At 41.0% G+C, this 14,337-nt stretch overlaps 2 protein-coding genes across 2 annotated transcripts; one reads left to right on the top strand and one right to left on the bottom strand.

The window, feature by feature from the left end:
- Positions 1-358: 358 nt before the first annotated feature.
- On the top strand, positions 359-4,402 carry slc32a1 (solute carrier family 32 member 1). Its single transcript, XM_029432712.1, is given in 3 exon segments — positions 359-1,146; positions 1,148-1,339; positions 2,538-4,402. Coding segments are annotated over 3 exon segments (1,581 nt in total). The 5' UTR covers positions 359-945; the 3' UTR covers positions 3,726-4,402.
- Positions 4,403-6,069: 1,667 nt separating this feature from the next.
- On the bottom strand, positions 6,070-14,103 carry aurka (aurora kinase A). The gene is made up of 9 exons (XM_029431455.1): positions 13,773-14,103; positions 13,470-13,535; positions 12,721-13,051; positions 12,596-12,638; positions 12,303-12,494; positions 7,851-7,989; positions 7,475-7,623; positions 7,042-7,216; positions 6,070-6,918 (listed from the first exon to the last, which is right to left on the bottom strand). The coding sequence occupies exons 2-9, from the start codon at positions 13,530-13,532 to the stop codon at positions 6,736-6,738; spliced, it is 1,275 nt and encodes a 424-aa protein (XP_029287315.1). The 5' UTR covers positions 13,533-13,535; positions 13,773-14,103; the 3' UTR covers positions 6,070-6,735.
- Positions 14,104-14,337: the final 234 nt, after the last annotated feature.

Consider the following 14,337-nt stretch of genomic DNA (forward strand, 5'->3'; position numbering starts at 1 on the left):
TTTTTTTCCTCATCAACAAACGCAACACGGTTTTAAAACCCGATCCATGTAATCCAAGAAACAACTTGGGTTACTGTGTTGATGCTCCACGTCCTTTTCTCCTTAAAAATATTCATTAATAAAAAAATAAAGAATAGGATTTATTTTGAGAAAAATAAATCATAGTTTTCTGTTTTATAATATTATCCAAAGAGTTTGGGTTTTCGTCAAATTCCAGCCTCCTTTTATATGCGTAAAGTTATGCAGGATTTGAGGCCACCGGAATGTCATTGGATGTCAGGATGAGGTATTATAGATTATGGGTTGGGGAAGGGATGGTGGGGGTACCTGCAAGCACCTCCCCTAGAAATGCAGCAAATCTCTCCCGTTTTCTCCTGGTGGGGCACTGGGAGGGCTGGAGACGTGCTTTGCATTGGCAGGCTGATGAGGACACGTGTCTCCTCCCTGCCTCCCCCCCGGGCTCCACGGTACCGCATTGGCATCAGTAAAGGCACCTGAAAACCGACGACCAACTCCTGGAAACACTGCTTGCCACCTTATAACCCAAAAGAAAACGATATTATAGGCCCTACAGAAACCTGTGGCTCGCCTTTCTTCGTGCGTAAAGCTTTTGCGCACACCGCCGAACTGCCTCACAGACTGAATAGGTGCGCTACTCGTCGAGCATCAGAGCGCAGTGCCAAGATGCAGAAACGGAGCAGCGACGTCTGAAGGTGACATGAACCTGGGGATAATCAAGAGCAGCAGGAGTACCTTGAACAAGAAGTGGAGATAGCAACTGAAAACCGTCGGTGTCTTGAAACAAAACGTGCGCTTTTCCTCGTGGCTTAATCTAATGCAGAGAATCAAGAGCTGTCATCCAAAGTAGCCTCACATTTTTACTGACTGGAGGAGAAAAACACTAATTAAGCTGCAGACGGTTGCGATTCACGAAAGGAGCTAAACATGGCGACGTTAATCAGAAGCAAGCTTTCTAATAAACTGTCAAATGCAGCCACCACTGTCTCCAACAAATCCCAGGCGAAGGTGAGCGGGATGTTCGCCAGGATGGGGTTCCAGGCCACCACCGACGAGGAAGGTCTGGGCTTCGCCGCCTGCGATGACCTGGACTACGACCACCGGCAAGGCATGCAGATGGACATTTTGACAACCTGATGCGACGGGAGGAGAGGGGAGCGGAGACGGAGGCGGGAATGATGGGGACAGCCACTACCAGAGGGACGGCACCGGGCCAGCGCGCTCAGACTCAAAAGACGGAGATCCGGCGAACGAATTGAATGAAGAAAAACCAAAAATCACCGCTTGGGAGGCGGGCTGGAACGTCACGAATGCAATCCAGGTAAAGACGCACTTCACGGATTATAAACGGGCTGTCCTGGTGCTTGGTTGTAATTGGCTGAGTCGACTTCACAGCGGCTGTGAAATTTGAGATAAGCGCACACCTGCTACGGCATGAAAGGTTAATTAAAATAGTCATGTTGAAAACACCAGGTTCTGTCCCTTTGAAGCAACTTCATAAAGTTGCTGTTTTCAATAATACTGTATTTATTTTAAGAATGGGTGATTTATTGAACCCCCAACTCATTTTTATTCAGATATATTATTGTTGGTGAGATTTCAGAGCAGCTCAGACGTTACAATGCGCTGAAAAAGGGAGGTAGTTGATGCCCTGTGCCCCCCCCCCCTCCTCCTCCTCCTCCTCCTCCTCCTCCTAACACACACATTCTTTGTCTGTATAGTGATGTCCACTGTCACCGATGCACGCCCCTGATAATTGCCCACTCCTAATGGCAATGAATAAATTAATATATAAAAGTAAAACGCAATCGTTTTATAGAGTTTGTGAGTAGAGATATCTAAAGCCTATTTTTTTCCAATTGTATTTTTATTTTTATTTTTTGGCTATATAAAGGAACCGTAATTATTGCCACTATATCACAAAGATTAAATGGGTTATGATGTCTAGACATAAATAGGCCTCCTTTTTTTACGCAACATAAAAGTATATTTAGTAACATTTATTCAAATATTGTCTTGGCTTCTGCAGACAGACATTTATTTACAGATTTTTTGATGTGTGTGTGAGTTCAAGTGCGAGAATTTACGAGAGAGAGAGAGAGAGAGAGAGAGAGAGAGAGAGAGAGAGAGAGAGAGAGAGAGAGAGAGAGAGAGTGTGCTGCATGTGTAGACTATGCGACAAAAATCCCTAGACGCAATCCTTTTCATGCCTTATCACGGCTGTGGTCACGGCAGCCACCGTGACGTCACAGTGTGTCTCCTCCAGCTCGTGGTGATGTGACGTCAGAGGCGGGCGAATTGCGCTCAAAGCGAAGTGGAAAACCCTCAACATGAAACCGAGAGTTACATCCATTGAAGTGTCAGGCAGACCAGAGCCAAGGCCGCACGTTACAATAAGACGTGTTGAGCCTAATTTAATTAAACACTCATTTGTTCAGATAAGCATTTATGATTAATACTTAAACTCTAAAAGTTTAACCCATTCATAATGTTTTTTCCCTTTCTTTTTATGTGTGTAGGGGATGTTTGTTCTTGGGTTGCCCTACGCCATCCTGCACGGAGGATACCTCGGACTCTTTCTCATTATTTTCGCCGCCGTGGTGTGCTGTTACACGGGGAAAATCCTCATTTCCTGCCTGTACGAGGAGAACGAAGACGGGCAGCTCGTCCGTGTGAGGGACTCCTATGTGGACATTGCTAACGCCTGCTGCGCGCCCAGATTCCCGGCCTTGGGTGGCCATATCGTGAATGTAGCCCAAATCATAGAGCTAGTGATGACTTGCATCCTGTATGTAGTGGTCAGTGGTAATCTCATGTACAACAGCTTCCCCAACATGCCAATTTCCCAGAAATCGTGGGCCATCATCGCCACCGTAGCTCTTCTCCCCTGCGCCTTCCTCAAGAGCCTGAAAGCCGTGTCCAAGTTCAGTTTGCTGTGCACAATGGCCCACTTTGTCATCAACGTCCTGGTGATAGCCTACTGTCTCTCCAGAGCGAGAGACTGGGCCTGGGACAAGGTCAAGTTTTACATCGATGTCAAGAAGTTCCCCATCTCCATTGGGATTATCGTGTTCAGCTACACCTCGCAGATCTTCCTGCCGTCTCTGGAGGGGAACATGCAGAAACCGAGCGAGTTCCACTGCGTGATGAACTGGACTCACATCGCTGCCTGCATCCTCAAAGGCCTGTTCGCTCTGGTGGCCTACTTGACCTGGGCTGATACAACCAAGGAGGTCATCACAGACAACCTGCCCTCAACCATCAGAGCTGTCGTTAACCTATTTCTAGTGGCCAAAGCTTTGCTGTCGTATCCGCTGCCGTTTTTCGCTGCTGTCGAGGTATTAGAGAAGTCGTTTTTCCAGGACGGAGGACGTGCGGTCTTTCCAGATTGCTACGGAGTCGATGGACGCATAAAGTCCTGGGGACTCAGTCTCAGATGTATCCTTGTTGTGTTCACCTTGCTTATGGCTATCTATGTGCCACACTTCGCCCTCCTCATGGGTCTCACTGGCAGCCTGACAGGTGCAGGCCTGTGCTTTCTGCTTCCCAGTCTATTCCACCTCAGGCTTCTATGGAGAAAGCTGCTATGGCACCAGGTTTTCTTTGATGTCGCCATCTTTGTAATAGGAGGTATATGCAGCATATCTGGTTTTATCCACTCAATGGAAGGGCTCATAGAGGCTTTCAGATATAACATACAAGAGTAGATGCAAGCCATTGCTGGAACTAGATGTTAACTGCAAATCCCCATTTAATGAAACAATTAAAAACACACGAGTTCCTGGCGAGCGCAGCCCCTCTGCTTAATTCATGCGTAAAAAGCGCGCGCACAACACACGCGGACATTTTCATACAGTCTTGCATCAATTCAGAAAAAACGCGCGCGCACACACAGAAATAGAGGGAATCCAATGCATCCACAACACACTATATGGACAAATTAATACATGTTGTAAAAAATATGCGTACACACGTACATATACATATTTTCCAGTGGAGTGAACGTTTACAATATTGACCTTAAACAAAATTGCAAAAAGGGCAGTTTGTCTTTTCGTCGCTCTTGTGGTGCTTCCCCACATGAGACTTCACTTCATGTAACGCTAGAGTTTGTGATGGACGGACTTTCGACAGCATAATGTGATTTAAGATAAGTATATTAATTAAAAAGAAAAAAAAACATTAAGAAATGCCACTTATTTCTATAGGTAATTTGCAATATGTGGTGTTTAATCCAGAAAAAACCTGTGGACACACAAGACGGGAAATAACACAATGGCAATAACCAGCAGTAACACATGATTGCATATAGAAATATGTAAAAAAAAAAAAGAGGTTTCGTTAGAAATGAGGAAATTGGACCTTCCCCGAGCAGTTTAAAATACTTGAAATGCAAAATATCAAAGTACACAACAGTTATACAAACTATGCATTGAATGTATATTTCAGACACAAAACATGATGAAACTGGGAAGTGGAAATAAAAGATCCCCCGAATTTCGGTTCTTCTGCGTGAAAAGGTTGATGCTTTGATATTTATTTCTCCAATATTTTTATTTTATTTTGAGCTTTTAAAATCGGCATAAACTAAATTCACCTGACCTGAGATTACACATTCAAAGCCCACACCCTTGCCAAAATTCAGCTAGATGGGGACCCCAAATTGAAATTCTGCACACTCAATTTACCATAATGCTTTTTTCCATTCCATTTGAAAACACATGGCCTGTTCAGAAATAATTTGAAAGACTCCCGTCTCAATAATTCGGTGTCTGAAAATCTAAAAAAGAAAAAAATAGATAATTATAGAGGAAAATGTGCATACAGACATTTTTCATTCTGTGCAATCCAATGGGTCCTGTGGAAATGTTATAAAACCGTGTGTGTAGTGTGTTATTGTGGTTACAAAAAGATGGAATGTATATCTCAAAGTTGTTATCATATATCGTGAAATTAATATTAAAGAATAAAGAAATAAGTGAAAATATATTGTAAAAATGTGTGTGGTTTTATGTAAAACGAAAAACGTTCAGAACATGTATTTTTTTTTTCTCTATAATAAAAGCCAGAAAATGGAGAAAATAGTTGCATTCATATTCTTTGTTTTTTTTTTTTTAATAGAAATTGAGGTTATTTGACGCGGTGTTAAAATGGCTCAGAGAAAATAATCATACATGTCCGTTTGTGTGCCCTTTTACTATTCCTACATTTGTTCTAGATATTTTTTCTATTTATTCTCTAGTCTAAAGAAATTGAAACACGTTTTCCACAGGGGCTTGCTTCAGTGCATGCTCAAATAAAAACATCTCGCCAGATTTTCTGCTGCAGGCATGCATCCGGCCTTATGGTCGACCAGTTCATCCAGTGTTCATCTTTCTGCGCAGAAAAACATCTGGACAAACAGTTTGTTCTCCGAGTGGGCTAATCTGCAGCTGTTGAAACATCAAGCTACCTGGTGCATACGTGGATGTAGCACCACCTAAAACATAGCTTTAAAAAAAAAAAAAAAGGGGGGGGGGGGGGGGGGGGGAGGGAAATGTGAGGAAACATAAAACAAAATAAAGCTGATCTGAAACCTGCCATTTTACAGAGGACACGTATCACCAGATCAGAAAAAGCAAACATTTTTAGACAAACGATTAAACTTAAAGCACAAAAATAAAATAGCTTCATACAGAAGTAAGACATTCACTAACTAAATGATAAGCAATTAGACGAATTTCCTCCTGTAATCATCTCCCAGACAGTTTAAATCATGCCTGGAGAGCCACCTAGTGGACGAGAGCTCTTCCTTCAAAACACAAAAAGTACAGCAGCAGGCATCTCAGCGTTTTGCACGTTGCAGCCATATCTAGTCGTTTAAACACTCACTCACCTCTAATTCTTTAAATAACTTCGCACTTTACTAGCCTCCGTGGAACCATCTTTGTTTGCATTTCATTATTTGTTATTGACAGAGTGATTTCAGTCACTGCCTCCACAGACTTAATAATGGACCCTTGCTTTAATTTGTACTTCTCAATTTCAGTTTCCACACTTAGTGACACAATCTTCTGGATAAAAGTATTTTTATTTCTTAAATTGCAAAAAACACAAGCCAAAATATTAACTTAATTTCAGCTACAATAAAATGTTGAAATACAAAGAACTGTGTGGAAGCAATTTTTAACAGTGACAGTGGAATTAATACCTCAAATCTGTAACAAGCTCCCAAACCAACTCTTAGTGATCAGATGGCGCCCTCTGCTGGCCACGTGCCGTTGGACAAGCTTAATAAGAAAAGGTGGGTTGACTCAGTATTTAAGACAGTTAGCTTGAAATGCACAGAAGACAAAAATAAAATAATTTTCTCTGACCAGACATTATTCCAAGGTGACATGTTCCACAAAAGATAACTTATTTTTATTTCAAGTAATGGCATTTTAGACAAGCTCAACACATTTTACATAATTACATAAAGTGAAATATTTACAGGCTAAAGAATGCCATTGGCGAGACAAGGAAAGGATAAGAAGATAAAAGAAGTGGTTCAAGATGTCTACACACGAAAACATCGACATGAAGTGATTTTGTAGTCAATGAAGTTGTACAAGCAGATTCTGATAAATCAGCTGCACACTGACGTTCATGTTTCACACCTTTGCACAGCCTGTGTATAGCTCCGCCCTCACACACACACACAAACCTCAGGTATTGGGTGGAGGGATACAAAGAGGCTCACTGGCTGGGCTCTTCGTTGTTCAGGGTTGTGGGTTTCTTGGTGGCGCTCTCAACCACCCAGGGGTGAGTCAGGACTCCCTGGATGGGCAGTCTGTGCATGGGGTTGTGCTTCAGCAGCCTGGCAACCAAGTCTTTGGCTCCATCACTGATATTGGACTGTGCGGGGTAAGTGTACTCCACCTGGATGACAAAGAGAAAATTGGTACAAAGATTAAAACACAGGGTTCGTATAGCTTCTTTTTTTTTTTTTAAACACTAGTGAGATGTTAAAAGGTGACAGTTGTCTAGCTAGCCGTGCGTTACCCTTGATATCTTGCGGTAGGTCTCCTCGTGACTTTTGGTTTCAAATGGGGGTTTTCCAACCAGGAACTCGTAGCAAAGGACGCCCAGACTCCACAGGTCCACCTTTTCGTCATGAGTTTTCCCCTCAATCATCTCCGGAGGCAAGTAGTCCAGCGTTCCACACAGCGTGGATCTCCTAAAAATAAATAAAGGAAAGGGCATATGGATAAAGTATTTTTGTAAGCACTCAGTGACGTAGAGGGGCAATAAAAAAAAAAATCTAATCTACAAATAAAATAGTTTCTGACTTGAGCACAGACACTGAAGCCAAACAAGTGAATTTCAAATCCAACGCAAAACTTTACAATAACAAAAAAGGCTCTACAGATTCAGTACTTCAGTTCAAAAAGGCTAAAAACTGAAACATGGTGTTTGTACAAAAGCATGTGAATACCTGGAGGAGGGCGTGTGAACAGACCAGCCAAAATCTGCAATCTTCAGCTCCCCGTTGGCCCCCAGTAACAGGTTCTCTGGTTTGATGTCCCTGTGGATCACCTTCTTGGAGTGGCAATAGTTGAGGGCATCTGCCAGCTCCATGATGTACTAGAAGAGCACATAAAATCATGGTGAATACAAAATGAATCACATTTAGTTTGACATCATACTCCTAAAAACGTTCAATAAACTCAATGAAAGACACTGCACGTCAATATTTACCATCACTTAATTATGTGTCCATGTGTATATGATACGATTCAAGTTGGTGCTGTTAATATCTCATTTGATAGCAAAGTATACACTTTATAAAAATGAATTAAATTGGTACTTACTGTGGCACTTCTGGCCTCAGGAAAGCAGCCACAGCGCTGCAGCTCACTGTACAGTTCACCCTTGGGTGCAAACTCCAGGATGAGATACACACGAGATGAGTCATGGAAGTAACCGTAGAGGCGCAGGATATTTGGGTGCCTGCAGGACAGAAACATGCCACTTCAAAATATGAACTAAGCACGTTCCACAAATTAACCGATTTCAATGCAGAAAAACACGAACCAGTCACCAAGAAACACGCACGTTTTCCTGGCCCTGCTGCTACACAACATGTGGCACACAAAGTGTTTACACTTGTGAGATGCTTTACACAAACACTTGTCATACAGGAGGCTCACATACGAGTCTAGAGGCATTATTGAACTGGGGGACCCAGTTCTACCCAGTCCTCGTCATTGCTGTTCAGAGCATAGAAATAGAGCGACTAGAAAGAACATTGAACAGTTTGTCCAGGTCATTTAAATAGTTCAAATTAAAAATGGCTCATCACTGTGCAGCGATCATAGAAATAGAAGTTAGCACATGGTCAGTTCTTTGGAATGGCACACATAAAAAGGTGACCGCTGCCCCTGACCATCCTATTTCCTATTTTCCCTTAAAACAAAAGAACCCTTACCCACTTTCCCTCAACCCAGCCCCATCCCACCAACCCCTCACCCGGAGCAATAAGGCAACATCAATTACATACCAAATGATAGATACAATAATATACATGCACATACTAACACATATATCAAGGGATGTCACATGGGCGGCATGTGTGGTGGACAGGGGAGTAAAGATATTGGAATTATAGGCAGATACAGGGAGAATCCCTACAGCGACACTCTATCAAGGGGGAAGACGGTCTACAGTAACTGATCAGTGGTCTCCAATGAGCATAAAACTTATCTGAAGAACCCCGGAGAGTAAACTTAATTTTTTCCAACTTTAGGAGAGACATAGTATCGCTCGGCCTGGGAGCATCTATCACACCTGTCATCCAATCTATCTGGATAAATCCTGGAGAGCTTAGCCTTGCTATAATGTAGTCTATGGAGAACTTTAAACTGTATTAGGCTAAGTCTAGCGCAACTGGAGGATGAGTTGACGGCTCTCAGGGCATCCCTCCAAAAGTCACCAGAGAGGGTGATCTGTAGTTCCTTTTCCCAATTAGTTGTAATTGTATTAATGGCAGATTCATCAACCGGAGAAAAAAAGATCATAAAAATAAGAAACATGGCGCCTAGATAAAGTTCTTGCTTTAAGTACCAGATCCACTCCACTGGGAGGCAGGGTTTGGGGGAATTGTGGAGAGTGGGTCTTAACAAAATCCCTTAGTTGAAAGAATCTGAAAAAATCAGATCATTTTAAATGAAAAGCAACCCGTAGTCAAAACTGGCAAACAGGCCATCAACGTATAACTCCCCTATGCAGCGATGGCCTTCCCTCTCCAAGTAAGAGAATCGGGGATTACTCTGCAGTAATGGTCTACTAGCTCTTACATGTTTACCAGCCCAAATAAATGAGGAAATAATATTATCAATAGCAGTGAAAAAGATTTAGGCAAACAAATAGATAGGCATTGGAAGATTTATAGGCATCTGGGCAGTATGTTCATTTTTATCGTCTGAACTCTTCCTGCTAAAGAGAGTGACAGGTGACCCCACCTTTGTAGGTCAGATTTGACCGTTGCCGTCAAGACAGTAAGATTTTGTTCTCGTAAAGCACTAAAAGACTGCGTGATTGCAATGCCTAGATATCTAAACCCTGAGTTGGATATTCTAAAAGGCAACGGAGGTAACTCTGTAGCCGATTGGTTGATAGGGAAACATTCACTCTTTCGGATGTTTAATTTGTATCCTGAAAATGAACCAAAAGTGGTCAAGAGTATGTGAAGGAGTGCCTCCCTCTTATAAAGCCCGTCTGATCTTCCGAGATAATGGAGGGTATAATAGATTCCAAACGACGAGCAAAAAGCTTTGGAGTATTTTCACATCTACAGACAGGAGCGAGATTGGGCGATATGATGCACAGTTCAATGGGTCCTTGCCCTTCTTAAAGATCAGAGAGATAGAGGCTTGCATAAGGGTGGGTGGCAGTGAGCCTAGGTCGTACGACGAATTAAACATATCCAATAGTAATGGGGCCAGTTGATTTGAGAATTCTTTATAAAATTCTACCGGGTATCCGTCAGGACTCGGTGATTTGCCATTATTCATGGCCTGTATTTCCTCTTTGATCTCAGCGAGCTGCAGGGGGGCATCTAGTATCTGTTGGTCATTAGTCGAAATCTTGGGCATATCTAGTTTATCAAAAAATGTAAGTAGCTGATCTTCACAAATCACTCACAAAAGCCTGCATCAGATCGTAAACGAGGGTCAAGACGCCAGAATCTAAATTCCTTGGGCTTATGATCAAAGTGAAGGTCAAAGATCACAGATGAATGATCTGATACAGTTATCGTGAGTAATGAACTGAGACAGACGAAATAAATGTTTTATCGACAATGAAATAATCTATGCGCGAGTATGAACGATGTGCATGGGAAAAGAAAGAGTATAGGCTAACCGAGGGGTGTAAAAATCTCCACGGGTCGACGTAGACATAGTGATCCATAAAAGCAGAGATAGTCTGCCGTTTTAGAGGGCCTGGAACTAGATCTGCCTTCTTGTATACAAAGCCCTAAATGGAACCGTACCAAGTTACACTGCCAACTCTCTAATAAACTATGTGCCCCCAAGAACATTGCGATCATCCACTACTGGTTTATTAAATGTTCCCAGAAACATCCAAAAGAAAATTGGGGATGCAGCATTTATGAATTATGCACCAAAGCTATGGAACACTTTACCTGCAGACATTAGGGAGGCAAGCTCGCTCAATATCTTCAAACGTAAGTTAAAAACATCTCTTTACTTTAGCCTTTTAATAGTGATATTTTATATCTCTTTACTTTAACCTTTTAATGGTGATATTTTATATCTCTTTACTTTAGTCTTTAATGGTGATATTTTATATCTCTTTACTTTAGCCTGTTAATGGTGATATTTTATATCTCTTTACTTTAGCCTTTTAATGGTGATATTTTATATCTCTTTACTTTAGCCTTTTAATGGTGATATTTTATATCTCTTTACTTTAGCCTTTTAATGGTGATATTTTATATCTCTTTACTTTAGCCTTTTAATGGTGATATTTTATATCTCTTTACTTTAGCCTTTTAATAGTGATATTTTATATCTCTTTACTTTAGCCTTTTAATGGTGATATTTTATATCTCTTTACTTTAGCCTTTTAATGGTGATATTTTATATCTCTTCACTTTAGCCTTTTAATGGTGATATTTTATACATTTCCATCTTAGCCACTTTAAATGATTTCATACATTTTTAAGCTTGATTTTCCTGAAGGACGATCATTTAGTGTTGAGGAAGTAAAAAAGTTAAAAGGTTGAGAGCAAGAGGAAAAAGTAATGTCAAAGAGAAAGATTAAATCTGAAGCGTTGAAAACAATGGAAGAACATAAAAGACAGTTTAATGTTATGGGAGAAGGAAGCAGAGAACAGGGATAGGAAGAAAGTATGTGGATTATTTGCAAAGAAAAATATAGATGATAGTACAGACAAAGGGATTATGAAAATGTCAAAGAATGTGTAAAGGCTGCTATTTTAATTCTGCTATATTATATTATTTTAATTCTGCAATTTTATCTGCTATTTTAATTTAGTTATTTTTTATAATGGTACTTCAGACTCATTTACATCTACACTGTGATTATTGTACTGTAAATGCTCTTATTCTGTCCTTGTACAACAATTGTTATGTTTTTGCTATGAAGTACTTTGGGCTGCAATTCTTGTATGAAAGGTGCTATACAAATAAAGCTTATTATTATTATTATTAGTGTTGGGTCTATAACACAATTCATATCTCCTCCCAATATTAATAGATGGGAATTCAAAACTTTAATTTAGAGTCCAAATTATGTTCACAAATACTGTTTTAGCTCAAATTCGGTAGTTATAAATGAAATGTTCATAAAGTAGAGTCGTGGGAGAACGAGACAACGCTGCACTCACATGTTCGCCCAACCGGAAGTCCCTCCAGTGTGCTTTCTTGATCACTTGTTAAAAGATGACTAAAAAAGGGTTTATTTACATTTATAGTTTGTATTTCCATGTTCTCTTCTAGTATCCAGCAGTGGCTACAGATACTAGTGAGTTAACTTCCAAACCTTTGTTTTTTCGTCTTCATAATATTTAACCCCAGTCGTCATTTCAGTTTGTGGTATTGTCCCATTCAAACTATGACTTTGTACCGGCCAGCAAAGTTATGCAGGTTTATAGAGTCTGCGATTCATAAATCTTAGAATTGAATAATTAGGATGACGACTGTGTCAAGCTGTCTCTGTTCAGACCAACTAACAGGATTCATATTTGGCATTATATTGCAATTTGAACTATACGTTACCTGAGGTGAGACTGGATCTCCACCTCCCTCCTCAGCTGGTGCTCCACCCCAGCCTTCTCCAGCTGCTTCTTGAAGAGCACCTTCAGGGCCAAGATGAATTTACTTTGTTGCTCTCTTGCCAGGTAGACATTGCCAAATTTACCCTTTCCTAAGGGGCGGCCAATATCAAAATTCTCCAGGCTCCACCGGTTGCTGTGAGCAGAAAATTGAACAGTTACAGACAACAACAATCTGTATTCTTAAGAAAGACTACATGAAAAAAAAGTATAATAAAAAACACTTATTAGACCTACTTTGAGCCAGATGAGTTTGCAGAATCATTCTTGGCAGGTTTGTCTAACAAAAAGAAAATTATACATTTTAGCATCCAAAAAACTCCACACATTGATTAGTTTGTCCAATATTGTATTATGCTTACTCTGTGCCTTGTCCAGCTTTGCCGGTTCCGATATTGGTTTGGCCGGCTCGGGGTTCACCTTGGGAACAATTGTCTTTGTTTGGATTTGCTGAGAAGGACGTTTGGGCAGCAGTGCACGATTCCCAGTCCGAGTAGTAGGGTTCACATTCTGATCAGTGGGGTGTAAGGACTTGACAGCAACAGATACATGAGATGCTGACTTCTGGTCGCTCATAGGACGCTGAATGCGCTGAGGTCCATTTGACACACCTAGAACCCGTGGAGTTTGTGCAGATACAGCCGCCTGCGACTGTTGCGACACTGGAATACGCTTTGGACCATAACCATTTGTCTGCAATCAAAGGAAAACACCAAACACTCAATAAACTGTCTTTTAAGATGAGAGACACATTATAGCTCATTCACCCCATGCTTTAGCCCCTTGTCATTTCACTAGCTGCCAGGTACAACCCAACTGATGTCTACTTTGACAACTAATTACCCCAATTATGTTATTGCTGTTGTATTAACCCTTACTTTCTTAATCCCAAATATGTTGTTTTATCAAACACTTTGAACTGTGTGCGCATGCCTACTCAGAGCTGCATGTCTGTCAGGCGTTTATATTTTAAACCTGTAGTTTGCAGAGACTGTGATGTGGACTACAAATCGAAGTTTGAAGCTTAACACATTAATACACAATGACAAAAAGGTTCAGCCCAGTCTGTGACAGCAGTCATTTTAAATTTCATTGTATGGTCATATCGTACCTTCACTTCTGGCCTTTGAAGTTTCATGTCCTTTGTCAGCTTGAGTCTGGCAGAAGAGTCCATATTCTAAGAAAAGACAAAGGGGTTGTTTGTTACATTATTAATCAAACAAATCAGAAACAGTGAATACAGTGCAAGGATCACTGGTGCTCCGTTGTAATACATAAAATAATAAGCGTTAGCATTCTCCATCGCATGGCTAACGTTTCCGTGCGACGTGAACGTTAAGCTAATATTAGATTTTTTTGTAACCATGGACACCCAAAACAACACTATTAATGCATATTAGACAGCTTTACTTACCTAAATATGTTATTGCACAATGACCATGCGCAACTGACCGATAATTTATGCAGAATTCAACCTCGAGTAACGTTAGCTCTCAACGTTAGCGTTAACGTTACTCTCGCTAGCTAGCAGCTTCGTCGGCCAGTTGAGAGCTGATGTTTGTCTCTACATAAATATTCCGCGAGATGGATTTTCAACGCTAACTCCACTTAAAAAATGTAGTGAGGTGGTAAGCGCAGAAAAATAGGTATCAAACTATAAAGTCGTGAGAAATCAACTTTAATTGAGACTACTGCCAACCACTTCCCCCAAACACTGCTTGTTTGATTTCAAACGTCCCTCTGTTCACAACCTTTAAATACACCACGTCCTGCGATTGGCTGAGAGAATGCTCTGTGCTCGCTTTCCATTGGCTGACACGAAGGGTGTAGCGTGACGTCAGAAGGGAATTATTCTAAACAGCAGAGGGCAGCAGCAGTAGACAGGGCCAAGCTTTTCTGTGTGTTTTATCATAAATATTTGGGGTTAATTTGTGGTATGTTTTTCAGCTATTTTTTTGTGTATTTTGCTTGTTTGATTA

This window comes from Cottoperca gobio, chromosome 5 (genome assembly GCF_900634415.1).
Source record: "Cottoperca gobio chromosome 5, fCotGob3.1, whole genome shotgun sequence".
NCBI classification, from domain to species: domain Eukaryota; kingdom Metazoa; phylum Chordata; class Actinopteri; order Perciformes; family Bovichtidae; genus Cottoperca; species Cottoperca gobio.

Coding starts and splice junctions, on each gene's coding strand:
- aurka (XM_029431455.1), bottom strand. CDS start 13,532: ATGGACTCTTCTGCCAGACTCAAGCTGACAAAGGACATGAAACTTCAA. Junction 12,639..12,720: donor AAAGCTGGACAAGGCACAGA/GTAAGCATAATA, acceptor TCTTTTTGTTAG/ACAAACCTGCCAAGAATGAT. Junction 6,919..7,041: donor CCTACCGCAAGATATCAAGG/GTAACGCACGGC, acceptor TTTGTCATCCAG/GTGGAGTACACTTACCCCGC.